At 39.8% G+C, this 25,463-nt stretch overlaps 1 protein-coding gene across 2 annotated transcripts; it reads right to left on the bottom strand.

The window, feature by feature from the left end:
- Positions 1-136: 136 nt before the first annotated feature.
- Positions 137-25,463, bottom strand: IHO1 (interactor of HORMAD1 1). 2 transcript variants are annotated; one of them, XM_043441922.1, is made up of 8 exons: positions 25,393-25,463; positions 20,855-20,925; positions 18,121-18,295; positions 16,547-16,710; positions 7,655-7,703; positions 7,375-7,462; positions 1,762-1,865; positions 137-1,417 (listed from the first exon to the last, which is right to left on the bottom strand). In XM_043441922.1, exons 2-8 carry the CDS (start codon positions 20,908-20,910, stop codon positions 257-259), a joined length of 1,797 nt encoding a protein of 598 aa, XP_043297857.1. In that variant the 5' UTR covers positions 20,911-20,925; positions 25,393-25,463; the 3' UTR covers positions 137-256. The 2 variants fall into 2 exon arrangements, with proteins under 2 accessions (XP_043297857.1, XP_043297858.1); XM_043441923.1 differs by lacking the exon at positions 25,393-25,463 and adding an exon at positions 22,464-22,517.

The following is a 25,463-nucleotide window of genomic DNA, read 5'->3' as shown; positions in this document are numbered from 1 at the left end:
CCTCACACATTTCACTCCCATGAATAAGGATGCACTTATCCCTTATGCTCTGTCATGGGGAGTGCCCAGTACCCAGAATGCCAGATCTGCCCCCCAGCCCTCCACTGACCCCCACCACCACCCCATCCAAGCCCAGCCTCTGACCCTGAAGGTTTCAGACAGGCTTTGAGAACTCTGCCATCAGCCACCCCAAATGTTCTGTGATTTGTCTTTCCAACAAGACCAAAAACCATCAGCCAAAGTCATCATGGGCTGGTCAGAAGCCATCATCGCTGCTATCAAAACCCAGGTCATAGAGTATATTCTTCCCTGACTCCTGGGACTGAGGGGACTCTGTCCTGGGGTTGAGGTCATTGAGGTCACTGAACCAGCTCATCCGGTGGTCCCCCTGGGAACTGGGAGGCAGCAGGCTGTTGTCTTGGGTGGAATGCCCACTGCGCTGCATGAGGTTCCCTTGCTCTGCCCTCGTGGTCTTACTGGGCATGACTGTTCCTCCCTGAGCAGAGCAAACTAGATCTGTGGGGCTCCCAGGGCCCCCAGATTGCAGGGGCTGAGCAAGAGTTTCCTGCTGCCCCCGGGGGGACCTTTGTGAACTGGAAACTGGAGGCCTAGGATATTTAGAATTAGAAACACAGGTTTTGCTAGGCATTTGTTCTTGCTTCCTGCGTAGGGACCTTCTTCTGGGGGCTTTCCTGGGCTGCTGCTGCTTGCCTTTTTTCCCTCTTTCTACAGTTATGCCTTTCTGTTCGGTCACCAACCTTTGTTCACAAGGGTCACATGAAAATACGCCTTTAGCTTGCCGTTTTTGGCTGGTGTTCTTAATGCTGGTTGCAGAGTTGTTTAAGTCCTTATATCCTCGAGATATAAGCTGTGAGTCTCCTTGGGAAACTGGGTCCCTAGCTTCAGGAACTTTGTGACCCAGGAAGGGAGAGCCACAGTTCTCAGAACCTGTTTTAGTAACAGAGTTCTGGCAACTAGTCTGCACTGCCCTGTCCGTGATTTGCCTGTTTCTTTTGCCAGTTCCAACTGCCGGCTGCACAGCCTCTTCTTGGAGAGCATCCCTCTTTGATCCCTCACCCCAGACAACAAACTCCCTGGGCCTTGGGGAGCCCACACTAAGACTGCATGCAGCAGGGAGGGCCTGGGCCTGCCACATAACTGGCTTCTCAGAGGTATGTTTGTCCTGCCTGGTGAAACTGAGGCTCTGCGCCAGAGGTGGTGATGTCTGAGAGGCACTGTCTTTTACGTGTTTGGGTGTCAGAGCGATGGAGGTCAGTTGCTTTAACTGTGCTAGAACACTGGGCATATTCAGCTGGCCCAGATGCTCACACAGCTGCTGAAAGTCCTTACTCTGCTGGGTAACCAAAACTTCAAGGTGCTTCAGGTTGGACTTCATTTCTATAAACTCTGCTTGTCTCTAAAGAAAGGCAGTGGAAAAGTAAGGAGTTATGGACAATGCAACTCAGAGGGCACAACAAAATGTGTGGACAAAACAAAGAATGGACCAGCAGAACCAAACCTTGTGCCCTGCTGGGTACTATAAGCAGAAGCATGGCAACACTCTGGAGCAGGGTCCCTAGGGTCCACATGCCAGAGAACCTTGAGAAAGGAAGTTGGGCTCTCCCCTGACCTGTTACCAAGGGGCCTGTGGTGGCCTCTGTTCTTGGCTGAAATTTTGCAATTTTAAAGATATCTCTATAGGTCTTAGTAACAGCGCCAGAAACACACACTTGAGGACAGGGGTCAAGGTCTAACACTTACAGCTTCGAATCTCTTTTGCAAGTCGAGGATGGCCTGCTCCACATTGCCTTTGTCCTGCACTCTTTCCAACATCAGACCACTCTGAGCTTTTGCAGTCTCCTGCCCTAAATACAGAACAATGACAGTTCACCACATGAAGACTATGGTATGCTCCACCCTGCCTAGGCTGCCTTCGGGGAGAAGGAGGAACTGGAAGCTGGCATGGGCCACCTGAGCCTGTTCTGCCAGCACCTATCTGGATCAACCTTGCTGAAGAAAGAAAGCAAGAGCAAGGTGGTTCCCCCACTGTCTCTTCTTCCCTCTCTCCCTGAGGACATCCTGGCCAAAGCAGACTCAACCTCAGCACCTGCTGGGACTCTGAAACCTACTCCCCCAGTGACGGCACCAACTCATCTTTGGCCTGCCTTCTTGGCCCTGTCACCAGAGTGATCTTTCTAGAATGTAGTTATGATCATGGTAAATTCCATGTGTTGACCAACTAGAAAAAGACTGTTTACTTGTATTTTAAGCACTGGATCCCTGCTCCTAAACTCAGTTAATGAAATATTTTTCCAGACATCTATGTTGATATTTGTAGTAGAAAGCAAATGTAATTATCCTACCCTAGATGAGTTCACGAATAGCAATGTTTCTTAGGAACAGTGAACATTACCAGCTGAACATTACCAGCCACAAAAGCAGAGAATGAAGAAGGCAAGCAAAGTGTTCAATTCTAGATTCAGTAATCAGTAAGCATCAGTCTGTGATCCCACGTATTTTTTCTTTGTCCCAAGGAAACACATTCAGGGTCTTCTCTTTTAAAGAGCTTTTGTATTGAGCACATTACTTCCAAAATCTATCCATTTTTTTTTGTTTTAATAACTATCACAGCATAGGGACTTCCCTGATGGTCCAGTGGTTAAGAATCTGCCCCACAATGCAGGGGACATGGGTTCAATCCCTACTTGGGGAACTAAAATCCCACATCCCTCGGAGCAACTAACCTCAGGCACCACAACTAGAGAGCCCATTCCGTGGCAAGGAAAGATCCCAAGTGCTGGCAACTAAGACCTGACACAGCCAATAAACACATATTAAAAACTGTAACAGTATACAAATGCTTCCAATGAAAAATGATCAAATCTCTCCTGTGTAGACCTTGTTCTCGCTTCCTGGATTTAGCATTATGAGCATTTTCTGGAGTTTTGTATTAATACATGTGCATACCCACGTATAGGTTATAGATCCTGTGTGTGTGTGTGTCTTCCAGAGAAGAGGACTCATTTCATTTCTGCTTTGGTTATAAACAGATATTTTTAGCTTTTTAGAAAAATATGCCATTTAAAGTCCATTTCCATACTCTGGACAATCTTTTTTTCTTCAAAAAGTTTTCCTGTTTACACTTGGTCTAAGGCTTGGGAGAAGGCTCCGGGGTGGTTAAAAAGCTGCCTTGTGGCTGCAGAGAGGGGCTTCAGGTAGAAGTCCGGAAACCAGAGGGGCTCCTCAAAGTCCCCTGTGCTTGGGAGACTTGAGGGTGAGCCTTCCAAAACAATACTTGCCCAGCCCTGCCTGGGGACCAGCCGGCCCGCAGAGGTTAATCAGGTGGTCGCCATCTTGATGAGCTTCACCTGCCTCTCCAGGAAGCCGCTTTCCCGGAAGTCACATGCGGGTTCTGCCCAGGCAGAACCCGGGGCACGCAGGTCGACACAGGCCTCGTTTTGGTTCTTCTCTATGAACACAGCCGCGTCCATAAGCGTCACGGGCCTTACCCACTTCTCTTGAGATGGCTTCGGCAAGTCCTGGAAGAGGGAGTGGCCACCACACTGGCTTTGCATTTCCCAGAGACGCTCACACCCTGGTGCTTCTGCTCAGCCAATATGTGGGAAAAAGTGGCCCACACCCTCTAGAGAGAGGTAGGAGAAGAGGCCTGCAGACGCCTGTTGACCAGGCGGTTGACAGCGGCCTCCACCTTAATGGAATAATTGTGACAAATCTGGGAGCTCACATGGTTGATGGGTAATAAGGAGTTAATCTCAAAAAATGGCCTTGGCTGGGCCTGGTGGCCAAGGATAGCTGAGTGGCTGATTCAAAATCTGTGAGTGGAAAAAAGGTTGGAGGGTGGTCAGAGGTGAGAGCAAAGGGCATCCCTGGGTCTGTTCCATCCAAGCACTGTTGATGGAAGAGACAGATCTTCAGGACCCCTGAGTGCGCTGCCAGTATATTGCCAATATTTCTATTTTCTTTTTTTTTTTTAATTTTTTTACAAATTATGTCGAGGGCTGACTTTCAATAGATCGCAGCAAGGGAGCTGCTCTGCTACGTACTCTATTTTCTTTTAAAATAATTTTATTTATTATTTAATTATTTTGGGGCTGTACTAGTCTTCCTTGCCTCGAAGGCTTTCTCTAGTTACGATGAGCTGGGGCAACTCTCTAGCTGTGGTGCACAGCTTCTCACGGTGGTGGCTTTTCTTGGTGCAGAGCACAGGCTCTCAGTGCATGGTGCACTGGCTTTAGTAGTTGTGGTGCACAGGTTTAGTTCCCCCTTGGCATGTGGATTCTTACCAGACCAGGGATTGAACCTGTGTCCTTTGCATTGGCAGGTGGATGGTTAACCACTGGACCACCAGGGAAGCCCTCTGTTTTCTTGTAAAGATGATTCTGTGGGGTCTGAGGCGTCCTAGCACTGGAGTTTTCAGGCTGTTGGTCGGGCCGGGTCTTGGTGCCAGGGACCCAGAATGTCTGCCTCCAGCCAGAGTTTCATGCAGGACCCTGCTAAGTCCCCCACCACCACCCTCGCCCTCACCTCTCCAGGAAACCTTCCAAGACCAGCAGGCAGTCGCTGCTATGGAGTCACTGCTTTTGCCCTCCAAGCATAGAGTCTCTGTTCCCCCAGTCCTGAGGGGCTCCTGCAGTCAAGCCCCACTGCCCTACAAAGCCAATTGCTCTGGGGACTCTTCCTCCCCATGCCGGACTCCCGGGCTGGGGAGCCTGGCACAGGGCTCAGAGCTCTCACTCCTATGGGAGAACTTCTGCAATATAATTATTCTCCAGTCTGTGGGTCGCCCACCTGGGTGGGATGGGATTTGATTATATTGTGAGTGTGCCACTCCTACCATCTCATGGTTTCTTCTTTATGTCTTTGAATTTGACCCCCCCCCCTTCTTGGTAGATTCCAATCTTTTTTATTGATGGTTATTCAGCAGTTAGTTGTGATTTTGGCATGCTTGTACAAGGAGGTGAACTCAAGGTCCTTCTACTCCCCATCACCTTGTTGCTGTCCTCAAAAAAGATTTCATTTCTATTTTAGAGATTCAGCAAGGGCTCCATTGAGATGAGGTTGTACGCTGATGTTTTTCCACTGATGGCCAATGATTTCCCTTGATAGTTTTGCTCTCCCTGCTGTGCTAATGAAAGCCACCTGAGTAAAGGTCTGGAAGGCTCCATGTACAAAAGGAGTTTGCTCAGTCCTCCCTTTTTTTAGGATACCCTTCCCAATTTTCGCTGACTGATCTCTCTCTGCCATAAGATGTGTCCTGGAGCAAGCCATGCAAACAAAAGCACCGTGCTATCTTCATTTATCAATTAATAAGTATTTCCATTCCAACATGGTTCATATAGATGACTTTCATTCTTCTTAATTATATGTGCCTTGCTCAGAAAGACACTTCTCACTCTAAAATTATAAAAATGTTGCTCATGCTTCTTATAGTTCTATTTATGATTTAATCACCACACAGTATGTTAATTCCTTTGGAATGAATTTTGATGTATGGAGTTACCTGTTTTCCAAAAAGAGGTATTTTCTGATTTTGATAGTGGCCTCTCCTTTTTATTCTAATGACCATACTTTTCAATAGAATTTATATATCTTAGGTGAAAGTACTGCTGTGTACTAATTACCCCACCTAAACCCAAGGTCAAGTGGATTGTAAATGGCCTTGGCAATTCATTCTATTTGTCTGGTTCATGGTGTCCTCAACTGAAGAAGAAGGGGAGTTAGATTAGATGGCTTTGAGTGATCCTTCTGGTTGTATAGGCAGAGTGTGACTGGGGAAAGATTTTATGACCTCATTCTGTGAAGGCATGAATGACATAATAAACCAAGAGAGTGCTTTCACATAGTATCTTCCCCCTTCCACGCACAGTGAGTGCCTACTGAAAGCCTGCAGAATACACTGACTGGCAGGTTCAGTGCTCTAGGCTAGCTGGACTGGGCCTAGCCATTTGACAGCAGATTTGCCTGGTTCCTCTCAGTGACTGCCTACCAAGAAAGGGAATGATTCTGGACAGGCTACTTGCGTGCCTATTTTTAAGAATGACCTGGCTTTTAATTAATGTAATGCCACAGTGTTTTACTGTTTGCCTGGTCAGTCTTAAGCTCTCAAAGTTAAGGAACTGTCAGGAGTGAAGAATCAGGATCCCTATGCCTACCAAGGCATCCCTATGTCTCCCTTTGCAGACTCGGTTCTCCTCTCTCTGCCTTGACCCTGTGCTGTGGCCTTGAGCACGTCCATTCCCTGTTCTGGGCCTTAAATGCCACACCTCTGCTGCAGTCCTCCTTTTTGTATCAATATTTCACCCAGTTTTAAATCTGAGGAGTAAAAGGAGTGCTTTCCTTTCAGGACTTACAATGAGCTATTTTATCATGTTAAACACCGGAAGCCTCCTTTTTCCTTCTGCTCTTTGTCTTGCATCTTCTTGTGAGGGTGACAGTCCTGGGCTTCCAGAACTGGTTTCTAAGCAAATGCACAGTGGCCTTGTGTGTGGGATACTCAGGTTGGAAGCCAGCAGACAGTACAGTGCTTCTTTGCAGACAGATGGGGATTAATTTGAAAGTTACACAAAGGCATTAATTTTTATAAATCATGAGCAATCCATCTCTTGACATTTGAATAAATTGACTTCAATTTGTTTAAAGTAAAAAAAATAAATACAGAGACAAATGCAAACAAGTGCAGATGCAGTCATCAGCTTGCTTTTGAGCTGAAAAGCTGTTGGTTCCAGGGGAAGTGTTCATTTACGGAGACCTGTGTCATGGCTCCCTTCTGATGAATAAGGGCCTGAACCATGGTTTCACCTAAACGTAAATCACTAATTGACTGAACAGAGGACTTTACAGACCACAGACTGTAACTGAAATTGAGAAAGATGCTGTGATTCACTACAAAACAGCTGTCATTGAAATGAAGGCAGCAAGCAGAACAGTAGGTGACTGGAATATTTCTGACTCCTGAAGGAGTGGTGTATTTATTTCTAAGTCCTAAGGGAGCAAGGGAGCCTTTATAGACAACACAGCCAGCAGTTCATTTTAGACTCAAGGATTCCATTGATTCACTTCAGGTGGTGAGATTAGAAATCTGGCAGAACCATCTGCCTTGAAGCAGCTGGGTTACTGGGTGGGGGACTGATGCTTCAAAAAAGGCATGGAGGGACCAGGCATTCCCATGCAGGGGTGGGGCCTGCTACCCAGTTCAGCTCCACATCTCTTCAGGTCTAATCTTATGTACCCATTCTCTCATCTGAAACACTCTATGGAACCTCACCACTGGCAGAAACCTGACTAGGGTCAGCAAGTTCACATTCACTGCTCGCCAGTGCCCCCTGCCGATAATCTCAAACACGAGACACTCACATGTCTTGGCCACAGTTTCCAAAGAATCCAAAATAGACTGACTTCTGGAACTGAGATGTTCCTCAGACTCTTCCACTGATGTCTGTAACTAAGAAACCCCAAATTAGGAAATAATTCACAGACTGTTCCCTCAATTTACTAACTTGGCAAACTGTCACTTAATGATAAAAAAGGGTAGTTAAAATACTGCTATTTTACACGAACAAAAACCAATACAATATAATTATTAAACTTCTTAAAATGTAAGATGTTTTAACACCTTGAAATGTGGCATACTTACCTTGTGAATGCTTTCTCTGATATGGGAAATGAAGTTGTATAAAGTCTCACTAAAATAGGAGAGAAAAAAGAAAGTGAACCTTTGTGAAATTCTTAAACAGTATGTAACAAAATTGATTCCATGAACATAGCAGGATTCTACCAGTGCAGCATCAAAACAGTGGTTGATCAGTGGTTGAGCTGAAGACTCAACCCTGAGAAATCTTAGTGCCCAGATTAGAAAAGGAGAACACTGACTTTTTGTGATCATTTCCAAAGTGAAACAAAACTTTATTTTTTTTTAAAAATATACTCTATATGAATCTTAAATGAGGTTGAATTTTAGCAATTCAAGTGGTTGCTATAGTAGAACCAGCTTTCATTTTTATGGCAACATGGTTCGGAGGATAGTGACTTCCTATGGATAGTCAAAAATTCCTGGACACATATTAGTCTAATGACTATTATTTTGTCTGTAATAATGGGGATAATTCTGGGAATGATATTAATTTTTAATGAAAAATAAATTATCATAATTATTCCTCAAATATCCCACTTTTGAAAAAAATCAGACAAGGCTCATCATTAAAAATTTTTACAGATTTTTGTTTCTTTATACAATAATATATCAATTTTTGAACCCCAATAGGACAGCTCTTCATGCCACAGTCTTATATATGCTCCACAAGACTGACTTTAAAAGAAGAATTTGATAGAACCATTTCAGAGTCTTACAAACCACATAGTTTTATGAACAAGATTAAGACATGACCTGAAAACAATAAAAATATTAAAATGAAAAATTTAGTGAACTAAGGATAAGAACAGAATGCTATTAAATTATAAAAGCAGATAATAAGAATAAGAAAAGGTACTTATAAATTAAAATAGCAGAAATTAAACAAATAGAATTAACCAGAAGATACAGTATGGAAATGTGATAGAAAACAGAAAAAAGACAGATGAGAAACAAGCAAATAGTAAAAAAAAAAAAAAAAATTAACAATAATTAGAGAATCAATGCAGGAGATTCAATGCTTGACCAAAACTGGAGATCCAGACAGTAAGAAGAGTGAAAACAGGAGGTTTTCCAAGGTATAATAAAAGAAAAATTCCCAGAACCAAAAGACACAAGTTTATAGGGCAAAAGGAATTCCTCCATGCCAAGGGCTTATGACAAGCCACATCAAACCATAGTGCTATAAAAGTTCAGAACTCTAAGGATAATGAGAAGGTCCTAAAATTTTGCAGAAATAAAAAAGCAAGTGACATATACAGGCTCAGGAATCTGCATGGCAGCAGACCTCTTAAAAGCACCCAGAAATCTATAAGGTGAGTGGAGCAATGCTTTAGAAATTTTGAACAAAAAGAACTCCTAGTCTTGCATAATGACATAGCTATGCCAGTTGCTTGTAGTCATCATCTCTTCTGAGTTGATGAACTCAGAAACTAATTTTTAAAATTAGTTCATTGAGGTATGATTAACACACAAAAAGCTGTACATATTTAACATATACAAGTTTGGAGACAAGTATACAACCATGAAACCATCTCTCCACAATCTATGCCATAAATACACCTACCACCTCAGAAAGTTTCCTTCTACCCTCTTTCTTTATTATTATTAGTGATAAGAACACTTAACAAAGATCCACCCTCTAAACAAATTTTAAAGTATAGAGTATTGTTAACTATAGACACTATGCTGTATAGTAGCTCTCTAGAATTTATTCATCTTGTATAAACTGAAGCTTTGTACCCTTTGAGTAATACTTCCTGTTTCCCCCACACCTCCCCCACCAACAACCACCATTCGACTCTCTGCTTCTATGAGTTTGACTATTTCACATTCCTCATATAAGTGGTAGCATATAATTAGTATTTTCCCTTCTATGTCTGGCTTATTTCATTTATACAAAATGTCTTCCAGGTTCATTCATGTTACAAGTGACAGGATTTCCTTTTTTTAAGGCTAAAGAATATTTCACTGTATGTACATACCATATCTTCTTTCCCATTCATCCATTGATAGATACTTAGGTTAGTTCCATTCTTGGCTATTTTAAATAATGCTGTGATGAACATGAGAGTGCAGTTATCTCTTCAAGATCCTGATTTCATTTCCTTTGGGTATATACTTAGAAGTGGAATTGCTGGATCATGTGGTAGTTCTGTTTTTAATGTTTTGTGAAACCTCTGTACTGTTTTCTAAAGTGGCTGCACTAGGGAATTCTCTGGAGGTCCAGTGGTTAAGACTCTGAGCTTTCACTGCCGAGGGTGCAGGTTTGACCCTGAGATCCCCCAAGCCTTACAGTGTGACAAAAAAATTAAATAAAGTGACTGAACCAGTTTTTACACTCATCAACAGTGTACAAGGGTTCCCTTTTCTCCATATACTTGCCAACAGTTGTTATTAGTTTTTTAAATGATAACCATTCTGATAGGTGTGAGATAATATCTCATTGTGGTTTTGATTAGCATTCCCCTGATAATTAGTGAAGCTGAGCATCTTTTCATATAACTGATGGCCGTTTGAATGTCTTCTTTGGAGAACTGTCCATTCAATTCCTTTGCTCGTCTTTTAATCAGGATATTTCGGGGCTATTTTGTTTGTTTTTGTGACTGGGTTGTAGGTATTCATTTAATGTTTTATATTAACCCTTTATCAGATATATGGTTTGCAAGTATTTTCTGTGCCATAGGTTGCCTTTTCACTGTGTTGATGATTTCATTTGCTGTGCAGAAACTTTTTGTAGTTGACCCTTATACCACATAGGTTTGAAATGCATGGGTCCACTTATATGCTGATTTTTTATTCAATAAATAGAGTTGGCCCTTTACGTTCCAGGGTTTTGCATCTGCAGATTCAGCCAAACATGGACAGAAATTTCCATCTTCAATTGGTTGAATCTGTGCATTCAAAATTGAAGATATAAAAAAAAAATTGAAGATATAAAAAAAATTGAAGATATAGAGGGCCGACTATGAGATTTGAGCATCATTGGATTTTGGCATATGCAGGGACTCCTGAAACCAGTCTTCTGTGGATACTGAGGGATGCCTGTACTTGGATGTCATTTCATTTGTCTGTTCTTGCTTTTGTTACCTGTGTAATATCCAAGACATCATTGCCAAGGCCAATGTCAAGAATGTTTTTCCCTATGTTTTCTTCTAGGTGTTCTATGGTTTCAAGTCTCACATTTACGTCTTTAATCCATTTTGAGTTGATGTTTGTTAATGGTATAAGATAAAGATCCTTTTCCATTGTTTTGCATAGGGATTCAGTTTTCCCAACATCATTTGTTGAAAGATTATCATTACCTCACTGTATATTCTTGGCATTTCTCATATGTATTAAACATTTAAAACCTAACCCTCTAAATGATCCATATAAAAGAGCACAATGCAGCCACCAAAATGATTTTATAGATGAAACAGAAATATAACCATTCAATATTATTAAATTAAAAAACAGATTGAAAATAATCCATAGGAAACAATTCCATTTTTATTTTTGAAAGTATACAAAAATAGAGCAGAGTTATATAAAACAGTGTTAATGGTGGTTCACAGAGTAAGCTGATTCAGAGGCAGACTTGAGAATCTGACAGACCCAAGATCTCTGCCCAAAACTCCCACTCAGTTTAGATGTGCTCCCTTGGATGGAGTTTTTCCTCACGCCCCCAGTCAGAGCTGGAAGCCTGTCCTCAGGGCTCCCAAAGCATTTGGATGAAACCTCTACTACAGCATTTACAAATTTGTACTTAGAGTGAAAAGTCTAGATTCTTTATTTTAGGTTGTTCTTCATCTGATCCTCTTTACTGTTTGAGGAGTTCCTCAGATTAGGGATATTGGGAAGAAGCAGAGTCCCTTTCCTCCTCTTGAGGTTGAGAATGCCAGGAGCTTGCTTTCTGAGCTTTTCCTGAACTTGAGCTCTCCCTTCACATATACCTTGTCAGATTGGGAATCAGGGTAAAAACACTGTGACCTCTTTCTCTGGTGGCTGTGGCTATCATAGTAGAAAGATGGAGCTCCATGGGACTAATGAAAGTGGACTACACCGACAACAACGGATGGAAGGGTCCACTGCACTCTGGGCAGAGTCTAGTGGGCCGCAGAATCTGCACGGGACTGATTTTGAGACTTTGTTTGGAAAGTTGTTCATGGTAGGTAGTTGTTGGCAATTGTATGACTTTGGCAGAAACTTAAATTGGCCTCATTTTTTCCCTTGCAAACTGGATTCCTAATCTCTACCAGCAACGCCCTGCCACCTAGGTAGATGACATTCCATCCTGGGGAATTCCTTGGCAATCCAGTGGTTATGACTCCATGCCTTCATTGCTGTTGGCCCAAGTTCAATCCCTGGTTGAGGAACTAAGATCTTGCAAGCCACATGGCATGACCAAGAAAAACAAAATCCTAAAGGCAACGGAAAATACCCTTCTTCCTTCCTTCATCCATCAACTGTCTGGAAATCTGATATAAAATCTCCAAGCACTGTGAGGACTGAGAGGGATCATACTTTAGGGATCTGCTAGATCTGCACTGCTAGAAGGAGCCATGAGGTCTATGGAGCTACCATTCTAGCCCTGAACCACACACTTCAGGATGATTTTTTGCATTAAAGAAAAATAAGCATCTTTTAAATACTTCTATTATTATTACGAGAATGAGAGTACATGTGTCAGTGCAGTTGAACGTAATCCTAACTAATAAAATGAACCACTTAATATCTTTCAATAATGTTTAACACTTTAAAAAATTTAAACTAACATAGGAAGTTTGTATATATATGTGTACACAGTCCTGTGAGTTTTGTCACAAATTTCGGATTCATGTAACCACCACCACAACCAGGATATAAGACAGTATCCCCCAAACAAATCCTTCAGGCTGTCTTGTTGTGGTAAAGACCAGCCCACACCCCTAATCCCTGGTAACCACTGACCTAATACCCATCCCTATTGTTTTGCTTTTCTCATAATGTCATATAAATTGAATCATATAGCATATAGTCTTTGGACTGGTTTCTTTCAGCATAGTGCCTTTGAAACACTCTTGAGAGCACCTTGGACTTCTAGGAGATCAAAGCAGTCAATCCTAAAGGAAATCAGTCCTGAATATTCATTGGAAGGACTGATGCTGAAGCTGAAGCTCCAACACTTTGGCCATGTGATACGAAGAACTGACTCCTTAGAAAAGACCTTGATGCTGGGAAAGATTGAAGGCGGGAGGAGAAGGGGATGACAAAGGATGAAATGGTTGGATGGCATCACCGACTCAATGGACATGAGTTTGAGCAAGCTCTGGGAGTTGGCGATGGACAGGAAAGCCTGGCGTGCTGCAGTCCATGGGGTCACAAAGAGTTGGACACTACTGAGCAACTGAGCTGAACTGAACTGAGCGCCTTTAAGGCTCATCTATGTTGTTGCGTAGCAATAGTTTATTCCTTTTCATTGTTGAGTAGTGTTCCATTGTATGGACATACCATGGTTTATCCATTCATACATGGAAGGACATTTGGGTTGTGCCCAGTTCTTGATGATTATGAACAAGGCTACAATAAACTTTATTGTATAGACTTTTATGAAAACATAAGTTTTCATTTATCTAAGATATATACCTAGGAGTAGAACTGCAGAGGCAGATAGTAAATCATTTAATTTTGTAAGAAACTGACAAACTTTTCCAAAGAGGCTGTATCATTTTGCATATCCACCAGCAAGATTTCCATTTGGTCTATATTTGTGCCCAGCATTGTCAATTTTTGTCTGTTTTATTTTTAGTCACACTAATAGATGAGTAGTACTATCATCTACTCATATTAGTAATGTCATTGTGACTTTAATTTGTATTTCCAAAATAGCTAATGGTGTTGAGAAACTTTTCATGTATTTATTTGCCATCCATATATTTTCTTTGGTGAAGTGTCTGCTAAAATTTTTTCCCATTTTTTTATTCAGTTGCTTGTTTTTTTACTGTTGAGTTTTAAGAGTTCTTGATATATTCTGGATACAAGTCCTTTGTTGAAAATGTGGTTTGCAAATATTTTTTTCCAGTCTGTAGCTTGTCTTTTCATTTTCTTAACAGTGTCTGCCACAGAGCAAACATCCTACATTTTAGTTAAAAACAAAACCCCAGAAATCTCAACGCTAGGCTATCATACTTCAAATTCAAGTTCCCTTCCTCAACCTACCTGCTACTATTTATTTTTCAGAGCCCTCAGATGCTACATGCACACCATCAGGGCTTGGTTGCATTCAGTGGGAGCAATAGGATGTTGTATGCTTATTCTGTCTTACTCAGAACCAGAAGCCATTCCAATACCCTCTTAATAAATTCCTTTTTCATTTAAATAGTTATTTCTGTTGCTCACAGCTATTAACTCTGGCTCACTTGTTAATTTATCCATCATATACCTGTTTCTGAAACAAGACTGAGAACTTCAAAGACAGGCACCATTATTCCTCCCCTTGGGATCCCCAGTGTGCCCTATTGAGCCTAGCACAGCATTTATTGAGTGAGTGAATGAACAGATTTCACTGTGGTGATCCCCAATCTTGAAAGAATATGGCTCGTTTTATAATCTCCTTGTGGTCCTTAGGTTATTCATTAGTTATGAGACTAATCTGTTTTCTCAAACATAACTGATTAAAAAAAAATAATCTGGGTAATGAACATCCATTGTCTGGGATGCCCAGCATCCACCTCTAATGGAGAATTGTTTCTTGTTGCATCCAATAAGTGATTATGATGAGAACTTCAAGTCACATCCCCCTCTTCACTCACCCCTCAATAACCAAATAAATAAATCCATTAGAAGCTTTCACTAGGATTTTCAAATTGTAACTAAGGGGTAAGAGTCTCTTTTTCTGTGTTAGTAGGAAGGTGGTCTCTAGGAGGAGAGAATGAAGCACAGATGGGAAGAGAAGCACAGAAAAGAGACAGATTTTGATTTTGTTTCATTCCCTGTCCTTCCCAGATTGGTTCAGAGAGCTAATATAGCCTCCTTTTTATCCAGGCTAGTTTATTTGCTATCAAAAGAGTTATAACAAATGCAATGTGAATGAGTAAGGCTTCTTTTGAGATTTTTTTAACCTCATACGCTCTTTCTACTCATTTGGGAAAAAATGTACTTTCAAAACACAATATGTAAATACATGTTTTATTGATTAGTAGCATCTCTTATGTCAACTCTGTACCATGCCTTATCACTTTCCTGCTTCCAAATTTACAATGGTATACTTTCTGTCTCTCATTTAAACATTTCTCACTCTTCATCACATTTCTGACAAGCACTTATGGACAGAAAACAGCAATCTAAAATGGGGTTTGTTTTTGCCAGAATTTATGAAAATTATGATTTTCTGCTTAGCGTTTAAATCAATATCATAAACTTGAAATTTTTTTAATGGAAAAGATAATCTTCAGTGTCCTTATCATCTTTTCTTTCTGTATAAATACTATAATTTTTTGCCATCTTGTAAATAATTGTTAACAGAAACTCATTTCTGGAAATTCCTTGGTGGTCCAGTGGTTACGTCTCCACACTCAATGCCGAGGGCCTTGATTCAACCCCTGGTTTGGGAATTAACATCCCACAAGCAATGCAACCAAAAAAAAGGAAAAGAAAATAAATAAACTCATTTCACTACAAAAAAAGCAAAGGAAATGAAAAATGAAATAAAGAAATGAAGGAAGGGAGGGAAAGAGAGAGGGAAGAAGGAAATATCAAGAACTTAATGTTTCCAAAAGTTTTTTAAGCTACAGAAATTGTGATCAAACAAAGTAATATAATCCAAAAGCCCAGAGAACAAAAAACTTAAGACTAATTTATTTGAAGCAGTAAGATGAGAGGAGCCTGCTCATCAGTAGTACTGTACCATTGTTATGAATCCTAGAGCCTACATTCCTACAGGAAAGAAATCTGTCAACATCTGGGAAGTGTTTACTTACCAACAGAATCAAACACTTCAAATAGAGTATTTTGCTTTTCTCACTAAAGGAATATAGGTATATAGTGGAGAATATACCTAATCTTTTAAAGAATTCCTAATCTAGAATTCTTTAAGAAATTCTGGCTCCTAATGCAGGAGACACAGAGATATGAGTTTGATCCCTGGATTGGGAAGATCCCCTGGAGAAGGAAATGGCAACCCACTCCAGTAATCTTGCCTGGAAAATCCCATGGACAGAGGAACCTGGTGGGCTACATACAGTCTGTGGGAACACAAAGAGTCAGACACGACTGAGCAACTGAACAACAACAAAAACAACATGGAAGTATTAGTGATGATGCTAAATGACACATCTTTACTGTTACAGAAATAATAAAGTATATTTCTGCTTGGGCATTACAATTTCTGTGATAACTAAGGATGTCCTGATAATAACTTACTATGGAGAAATGAACAAGTTAATTTCCTCAGTGACTGCAACTTATTTATTTACAAATTAATGTAGTAGTCCTAAATTTGCTTATATATATTATATATATATAAAACAAATAAGAATATGTATAAAATTTAGGCTATATATTTAAAAATACCAACATTTCAAAGTGAGAAAGTCAGCCTGAGCTATGATTTAAGAATTCATGTGCTATATTCTTGACCCTGAAACAAATGTTAGCTAACTTCCTAATTCTGATCTGAAAAAAAAGGACAGAATTTTAGGCAGAATAAACCTAACATTACTTGAATATTGCATTTCTCTAAGAAGTCCTTTAGCTTAATATTCAGAGACACCAAAACTATGGCAGCCTAAGAAAGCAAATGAAGAGTAATTACTAGATAAGCGGTAAAAGTAAGAATGTTATCATGCTGAAACTGAATTATTTAACTACTGACATTCCATTTGCTCTTTCACTCAGAAAAGAGAAGCTGTCTCATCCACTTGAAAGGTTTTTGTGTACCTGTCACATCTGTCTTTTGCACTTTTCTTTTTCTCCTCAAACTGTTCCAAGAGGCCTTTTGGTTTTCCGAGAGACAAAGGAAGAGGAAACGAGCCTCCATCTTTTGTTTCTCCTCCAAGCAGCTGGGGTTTTGTTTGGTACTTTGTGAAAATACTAGGTTCACTCTGTTCAGTGGAAAAGAAAAACATCATAGCATTATACACATAAAAATATTTATAGCATTCACTATTCTCTACACAAAGCAGAGTTACACTTAAGTGCAAACTATAATACTGAAATCCAATGCAGCATGTAGTATTTCCTTTTTATTTCATATGCACCAGAAAATTATATTAAAGAAAAGCAACTCTTTTTACTAATATAATTTCTGCCTTACCAGCCCAGAGATTTTTAAAATGTCAGCTAAAATGGCTTAAAACCAATTGTATAAGTTTAAAGGGAACAACAGAAAATTATGCTGTTGAGATAATGTGTTAAAGTTTTTTTTTTGTTTTTTTTAAAGTTTTTATATTAATAAGTTTAACTCAAGTTGTTGCTCAGTTGCTGATGAACTAGACTTACTGATAAGTTTGACATGTAATGTAAATGGTACATGGTAAGCCACTTCCTGCATTCTGAAGCAAAACTTATTCTGAAACGTTCAGGTAGTACATTTACTCCTTCATATCACTGGGTACCAATTTTTGTACTAAAATGCTTATCTCAGAGCATACCTTACTAAGTTACAATAGTGACCTAATTGTATTAAGTCTATCTGATGCAGTTAAGTCTGTGTGTAAAGTTAAATCTGGTTCTAGACCAAAATAAATAAATAAATAAATATATATATTTCTGACTCACAAAAGAAAACAAGCTGATCTCCAAAAAATCAAGAGATTCTGGCCCTCGGGCTTCCCTTGTGGCTCAGCTGATAAGGAGTCCACCTGCAATGCAGGAGACCTGGGTTCGATCCCTGGGTTTGGAAGATCCCCTGGAGAAGGGGATGGCTACCCACTCCAGTATTCTGGCCTGGAGAATTCCATGTACTGTATAGTCCATGGGGTTGCAAAGAGTCAGGCATGACTGAGTGACTTTCACTTTCACACTTTCTGGCCCTTATTCATCAACTTAGGCCTCAGTATCCTCATCTCCTTATTCAAGGAGTTAATGGGTATAATGGACTAAAATCCACAAAGCGTCTGATGTTTCTTAGGGAAAAAAATGTCCATATAGAATATATTTATATTACTTTGCCCCTATTTTTCTAAAGTTCTCTTTTCTTATTGAATATTCACAAACAATAATATGACAAGCCTTAGAAAATGTCATGTAATATTTGGCACACCTTAGGAGTGCTCAAAGTACTGGAAATGTTCTGTGTTGCTTTAGTAATAGAAGAAAATGCAAATATAAATGTTTTCCATTTCAGACTACCAAGTCAAATGAATCACCAGTCAAACACAAATCTATTTAGGGCAGTGATCCTTAGAGGTGTACAATTCTAAAATATAATCCAGCAAAATAAGTCATCTTTACAGTTTATCTCCGTAATGACTGTGAAACATGTACAGAGAAATTCTGGAATTCAAACTCACATCCAGAAAATTCTGTTGTGACTGTTTTGGATGTCTCAAGTGGACTTCAGAGTCCAAGGGTGTTGACAGGGTCTGTGAACTTTCTGGACAGAACTGGGATCCAAAAAGAAACTGGGAATCACTGAGACTGGAGTAATCAGTCTGATTGTTATTCCAGTTAGACGACTTATTGGCCCTGAAATTAAGCAAGAAGATAAAAGTATATCAAGTAGACAAACATCCTGAACAAATGAAAACCATAATTTGAAATTATTTCAGGATATTCTGGGCAGAATGCTAGCTTTTTTTGACCTCCCAGTCCCCTGCACACTGCCAGTACTACCTGTAAAGAAAGAAGGAAATTATGAATGCCAGACATTTTGATTACAACAACCTGGGAACAATCAGATGGAAATTCAGACATTAAGGACTAACACGATTATTTCTTGTACAACAAGATTATGGGCTTTAACACCATTTTGGAGATCAAAGTTCATAAAATCTTTAGGGATTAAGAGAACATTTTAAAAGGTTGAATTTATTCATCAGTAAGGGAACAGATTAAAAATAGAATACAGCTTATGCATATAACTGATTCAGTAGTCAGAAGCAATAAACTAGATTTACATATAACCACATGGATAAGTCTCAAAAACATAATTTTGAGTGAAGAAAAATAAAAATGTAATGAACTCTCTCATGTATTAACGTAATTTGTAAGCCTACATCATACATATCAAACAAGTATGTAATTGAGTATGTAGAAGATTAATGGGAAGGATACACATTAACTCCCCTAGAATGTGTGTCTGTAGGGAAGGAAAGGAGCACGACTAGAGGGAGAGAAGACACTGTAATACAACAATCAGAATATAGACCTAAAAAAAAAAAAAAAGAATATAGACCTAGATATGGACTGAATGTATGTGTCCTCCCAAAATTTGTATGTTGAAACCCTAATCTCTATTTTGATGAATTTTGGAAATAGGGCCTTTAGGAAGTAATTAGGGTTAGATGAAGTAAGGAGGATGGGACCCTCTGATGAGATTAGTGTCCTGATAAGAACAGACACCAAAGAGCTTACCCTCATTCTTTCTCCATCATGTGAAGACACAGAAAAAGGCAATTGTCTGCAAGCCAAGAAGGGAGTCTTCACCAAAAACCAGTCATGCTGGCATAGGACTTTCAATTCTAAGACTTTTCAATCTCCAGAACTGTGAGAAAATAACTTTCTGTTGTTTAAGCCATCCAGTTTACTGTACTTCGTTGTGGCAACCCAAGCAGACTAATATAGGTCTCATACAGACTGAAGAATATGATCAACTCAGATTTGCACACAGAAAGATCCGTTAAGCACTGTATTATTCCCTTTCACACCTTAGTGTCTTATCCTTGCTTGTTGTAAATACTTCCAGCTGTGGACCCTCAATTTGCTTCCCACGGATACCTATGCCAGTCTAAATCTCACATTTGAAGGGGGTAATGATATTAATAATGATGCAATCACACTTGAATACAGTGTACTGAGTCTACACAGAGATAGCACATAAGTGGATAGACAAAACATAGTCTTCAAGTTTTTACTTGAAAGACATCTCAATAACAGTTTATGTTACTTAATGCTGTTGTATAACCCAAGAAAACATCCTTTTCATTAAAACACACAGGCAGATCATTCCTTTTCCAAATGTTAAATTTAAAATAGATAGCACATAAATTACATATTCTAAGCCAAAGGAATCATTATATATTAATACAAGAAAAAAAGAAACCCTACTTGTTCAGAACAGAGAAGATAAATTATTTTGACTCATAGAATCATTTTCTAAGATTAGCTAAGGTAATGGGCTACACACATATATTATAATATGGTTTGCATAATCATTGCTCAAAATAGCTAAATAGCTCTCTGTGACTCCCTTCTTAGGTCAAAGAGAATAATTAGCTGGGCTGGAAAAGAAACAGCTCTATGAGCCTACAGAAGTCATGTAGGATTTGTATCTTCAAGCTATGATCTGAAATTAAACATATATTTTTTCCCCTACTCTGTATCAACTGTAAGCCTTTTTTTTATTTTCAAGGAAAAAAAAAGAACAATGTTTAAGGTTTTTTGCTGTCTTTAGGAAGGTGTTAGGAGGAAAAGAAACTATTCAAAGATTAAAGCATGCCAGAAACAATTGGAAATCCCTCCATATATACCACTTCTGGGGCACACCCACCAAGCTAGCAATAGCAGGCCCTTCTGCATGGCTAGAGGACACCAATCTAAGTACCTCAGCGGAGTGGTAGAGGGAGCAATATTTCAATGAGCCCTGTTAGCAGTTGGAGTGGTTCTTAATTTCATGGTACCTACAAATTGTAGGACACAACTGAATACATTGTCTTGAGTTTGCTCCTTGCTGTTTCAATAGCAATCACTCCAAATGAGGTAAGAGTTTCTAGATGCTGGACCATGTCTAATTCTCACAGGCCTCATAGTCCCTAGGTCTGGTGCTGGACAGTCATTGTTCAACTAACACACATAGCTGAATTGATATTAATTTTATAATTAGAAAATAGGCAAAGGGAGAAGACAGTATGAGGGGGTTTCAGTGGTGACCAGCGAGGGGAAGAGAAGGGGGAGAAGCTATACGGGGTAACTCTGTTACTATAAACTGATACAAAGGGGAGCCTGTTTCCATGAAATCAATCCTCTCAAGTAGAAGAATACATAACCAAAAAAAAAATAATGATAATACATAACCAGAAAACTTACCCAGAGCCTGAGGGAATACTGAGCATATCTTTGATATTCCAGACATTAAAATTCATGTCTTATGATTATTCCTTTTAAAAAGAGAGGAACATTCATTTAAAAGGTTAATACAGTACTTTTCCAAAGATTACTTTACAGTGACTGTTATATGTAGATGAGGGCATTTCAGCAGTTATATTCTCATCCAGTTGATGAAAATTCCCATTACATATCCGCCAGAAATAGGTTTTATGTTTTTTTTTTTTTTTTGCAGTTAAATTGCATGTAAATTCCCCTCAGTATCAGAGCCCGAACCTAGCCACCTGTAAAAAAGTAAATTTGCCTTCCATCCTTTGCTCTCTCATTTCTTGTTCTGCCACCTCTAGTAATAATCTGCTTTTAGAAAAAGACCAATAAACCCCTCTTTCATTGCCTGATACAATGAATGACTTAATCTATAACCTTTCTCGAGAAGACTAGTTCTTCTTAGTCCATAGGGTATTGGAATGCCAAGAAAGCTGTGGAATTTGGGCAGTAAGAAGCTGGTTGAAGAGTAAGTGCTTTGGGCAAAAGTGTCTTCCCACACCTCTTACAGCAGTTTCCTACTCTGCTCACTGACAGTCTTAATATACTACATAATAGAGTTCATATGATGATCATAGAACCTGAATTTTATGAAACAAGCCCAATTTCCAAATTTTGTCTCCTTGATCCCACAGAACATTCATATGTATCAGATTGTACATTATCACTGAGAGCATAGAAAATGATACCCACACATATGAGATCCCCAATATAGATCTAGATAAGACGAAGCGTAAGTTCTGAACAAATACAGGTAGTTTGGTATACACTTAATATAGTTTAACCTTGTTTAGAGAAATTTATCACACTGAAGTTTTCTAACTTTCTAAAAAATTACATGTATTTGTGTGCTTATAAGCATTTGTTTTGCAAGAAAGTTAAGTCAATAGACCACAGAATCAAGGGGTTAGAGGTAGTACTACTTTCACAGTATCTACTATGTGCTAGGCCCAGTGCTAGACACATTGCAGAATATAAGCTTAATGATTTTGTGAAGCAGATTTTGTTATCCCCATTTAAAAGCTTGTGAAGATTCAGATAGGCTAAATAATTAGCTCAAATTCTCTTTAATAATTCTTGATAAATAGGTTCTATGCTAGATCATTGAGATGAAAACGGAAGAAAATTCATTTTAAAAACTGGCAATATTGTCCAGATGGGTTCACAGGTAAATTCTACCAATTCATTTAAAGAAGAAACCATACTAATTCTGTATAACCTCACCTCACCCAAGAGGTAGCAGAAGGGACACTTTCTAGCTCATTCTATGAGGCCAGCATTACACTAATAATATAACCAGACGAAGACATTACAAAAAAAGAAAACTATAGACCAGTGTCTCTCGTGAACATAGATGCAAAGTCCTCATCAAATTATTAGCAAATTGAATCCAACAATGTATAGAAAGAATTATACACAACAGGAGATGCAAGCAAGGCTAGTTCAGAATTTGAAAATCAATTAATATAATCCATTAGGATTATAGGACTGATGCTGAAGCTGAAACTCTAATACTTTGGCCACCTGATTCAAAGAACTGACTCACTTGAAAAGACCCTGATGCTGGGAAAGATTGAAGGCAGGAGGAGAAGGGGACGACAGAGGATGGTTGGATGCCATCACCAGCTCAATGGACATGAGTGTGAATAAACTCCAGGAGTTGGTGATGGACAGGGAGGCCTGGCGTGCTGCAGTCCATGGGGTCGCAGAGTCAGACACAACTGAGCGACTGAACTGATATACAACCATATTAATAGATACAAAAAAGCGTTTGATAAAATCCAACACCCATTCATGATAAAAACTCTCAACAAAGTAAAAAAACAGAAACTTCCTCAACTTGATAGAAAACATCTACCCCCAAATCCAAAGTTAACATCATACTTTTTAAAAAAATTTCCATTGGGGCATAGTTGATTTACAATATTGTGCTAACATTACACTTAATGGTCAGAAACTAAAAAATGTTCCCACTAAAATCAGGAACAAGGCAAGATGTTTCCTCACATCTCATCACATAAATTGGCACAGGATTAGATAGACAAACCAGTAGAACAGAACAGAGCAATAAATCTTTCTGAAAATAGAAATGTATGTTTATGATAAAGGTATTATCTCAAATTTGTTGGGGAGAGATAAACATTTTAAAGTAGGGTTGGGATAACTGAATAGATGTATGAAAAAAAATCAGATCTAGTCCTTTCACCATATGTTACAAAATATTACAAATGAATCAGAGATAAAATAAATATGAAACCATAAAAGCACTGGGGTGGAGGAAATTGGTAAATTTCTCTATAGCCTGGAAGTGGGGAAAACTTTGACTCAAAAAGTCCAGAAGAAAAAAACTGACAAATCTGATTACATAACATTTTTTAAAAGAAAATTTTGTATCACACTACAAATCTTACAGAAAATGGTCAGGACATCTGAGCCAATGGTTCACAGTAAAAGAAACACAAAAGCCCTTATATGGGAATTCCCTGGCGGTCCAATAGTTAGGACTCTGAGCTTCCACTGCAGGGAGCACAAGTTCAATCCCTGGTCAGGGAACTAGGATCCTGCATGCCAAGTGGTGAGGCCAAAACCATCATCATCATCATCATCACTATGTCTTTTCCCTGCTTTTTCTCTACCCTATCATCCTAATACATTATATATTTTATTAATTTATCATATTTCGTCTCTCAGCATGCACACCCATGCCTACCAGAATGTAGTTTTAAGCTCTTTGAAGATAGGAATTTTTGTCTGTTTTGTTCACTGCTATACCGTCAGAATCTACAAATTGTGCCTAGCAAATAATAAGTGCTGGCAAATAATACAAAATATTATTAGATGTGTAAATGGGAACTAAATTAGGACAATGGAGCAAAACTTTCCAAATATCCATAAATTTAAAACACATTGTTTTCAATTGTTACATTTAAGTCCCTATATCATCACAGACTTTATTATATATTTTAATAAAAGAGATAAAATGGGATTCCTGATCCTCATGTTTGGGGCTTCCCTGGTGGCTCAGATGGTAAAGAATCTGCCTGCAATGCAGGAGAGACCTGGGTTGGATCCCTGGGTCAGGAAGATCTCCTGGAGCAGGAAATGGCAACCCACTCCAGTATTTTTGCATGGAGAATTCCATGGACAGAGCAGCCTTGTGGGCTACAGTCTATGGCGTCTGTATGTCCGAGTTTTTCTGATAGTCCGAGTTTTTTTTCTTCCATCCACACTAGCAGAATTTCCTCCATCTAGAGTATAGGTTTAGAATCTAGACACTTTTATACATATCACTACAAGGTCATTATTTAAGGTCATTGTAACTACATATAGATGATAAATCCTCTATTGTTTTTCACTTCTGTTTATGCTGATAGAGTAATTTATATAACCTGTTGTTTGGGGTTTAGAATAACTACTCCCCAGGTTCCAGACCTAACTTACTCTTAAGAGGTTTCTTAAATATGGTTGAAGAAATTCCATGGTTATACCAACTGTGCTTAATGGCCACCTGGTGCTTGATGTGCCAAGAGTCTCAGCTTACCTGTCCTCTGTGCATTCACCTGTCACCATGCTATCTGTATACATGCTTTTATATTCTCAGAGGCTAGAAATCCCATCTACAAAAATCCCTCTCCTCACAGATACTAGTATAACACTAGTAATGAAGAGGTAGTCATTCTTAGTTGGACCTTAGCTATTTTAAGGTAAATGAAAATTGAAATGCACATATTAACAACTCACAAGGGCTGAGTTCCCTCCCTCTCTCCTCCTCCAATCCCATTAAAGGAAGCAGAAAAGGAAGGAAAAGGTTTCAGTGCGAGTGACTATTTCCACAACAAGGGCCTTTAAGTGCAGGGAGGAATATATGGGGCTGAAGAGGGTGTGTCCTGAGGGGCTCCAAGCCCTCCCATCTGACACCATCTTCAACTAAGAGAATCCTGAGATCGCAGTGCAGGGTCCTCCAAGTGCCCCTACTTGGCCACAGGGAAAACTAGTCTCTTTTTCTGGCCTCCACCAGGCCTGCCTCAACCTCGGTACAGTCGCTTTCTCATTTTCAGTCTCTTCTACCAGGAGACAAACTCTGGGATCGTAGGCTAAATAAGTTATTCCTTGTCCTTTCCCTACCCCTCCAAGGGATTTCCCGTCATAATAATCAATGACCAAAATTCCAGTGGGTTTCCCTGGCTTCCGGTTCACCCTGACTTCGGGGGCGGACTCTCTTCCTGGTCTCTGAGGCAGGCCGGGAGGCCTTCGTCCCTAAAGAATCTGACGAAAACAGCTCCCCAAGGAAGCTGAAGAGCCAGGGTGGTCTTTCGTCACAGAGAAAGAAAGGGCTAACCCTAATCCTAACACCCCCACCCCCACCTCCCATCCCCCGACCGCCCCATCCCCTGACCCCCCCATCTCCCACCCCCCCCCCCGACCCCCCCGACCCCTCCCATCCTCCATCCCCCGACTCCCCATCCCCCACCCACCACGCTCCTGCCTCCACCTCTGAGGGCCTGCACGCGCCTGATCTAGAGGCAGCTTGGTTCCGAGGAGGCTG

This window comes from Cervus canadensis, chromosome 22, assembly GCF_019320065.1.
Source record: "Cervus canadensis isolate Bull #8, Minnesota chromosome 22, ASM1932006v1, whole genome shotgun sequence".
NCBI classification, from domain to species: Eukaryota; Metazoa; Chordata; class Mammalia; order Artiodactyla; family Cervidae; genus Cervus; species Cervus canadensis.
Note: the sequence above shows the minus strand (reverse complement) of the source record. Positions and strands in the feature narration are given on the sequence as shown.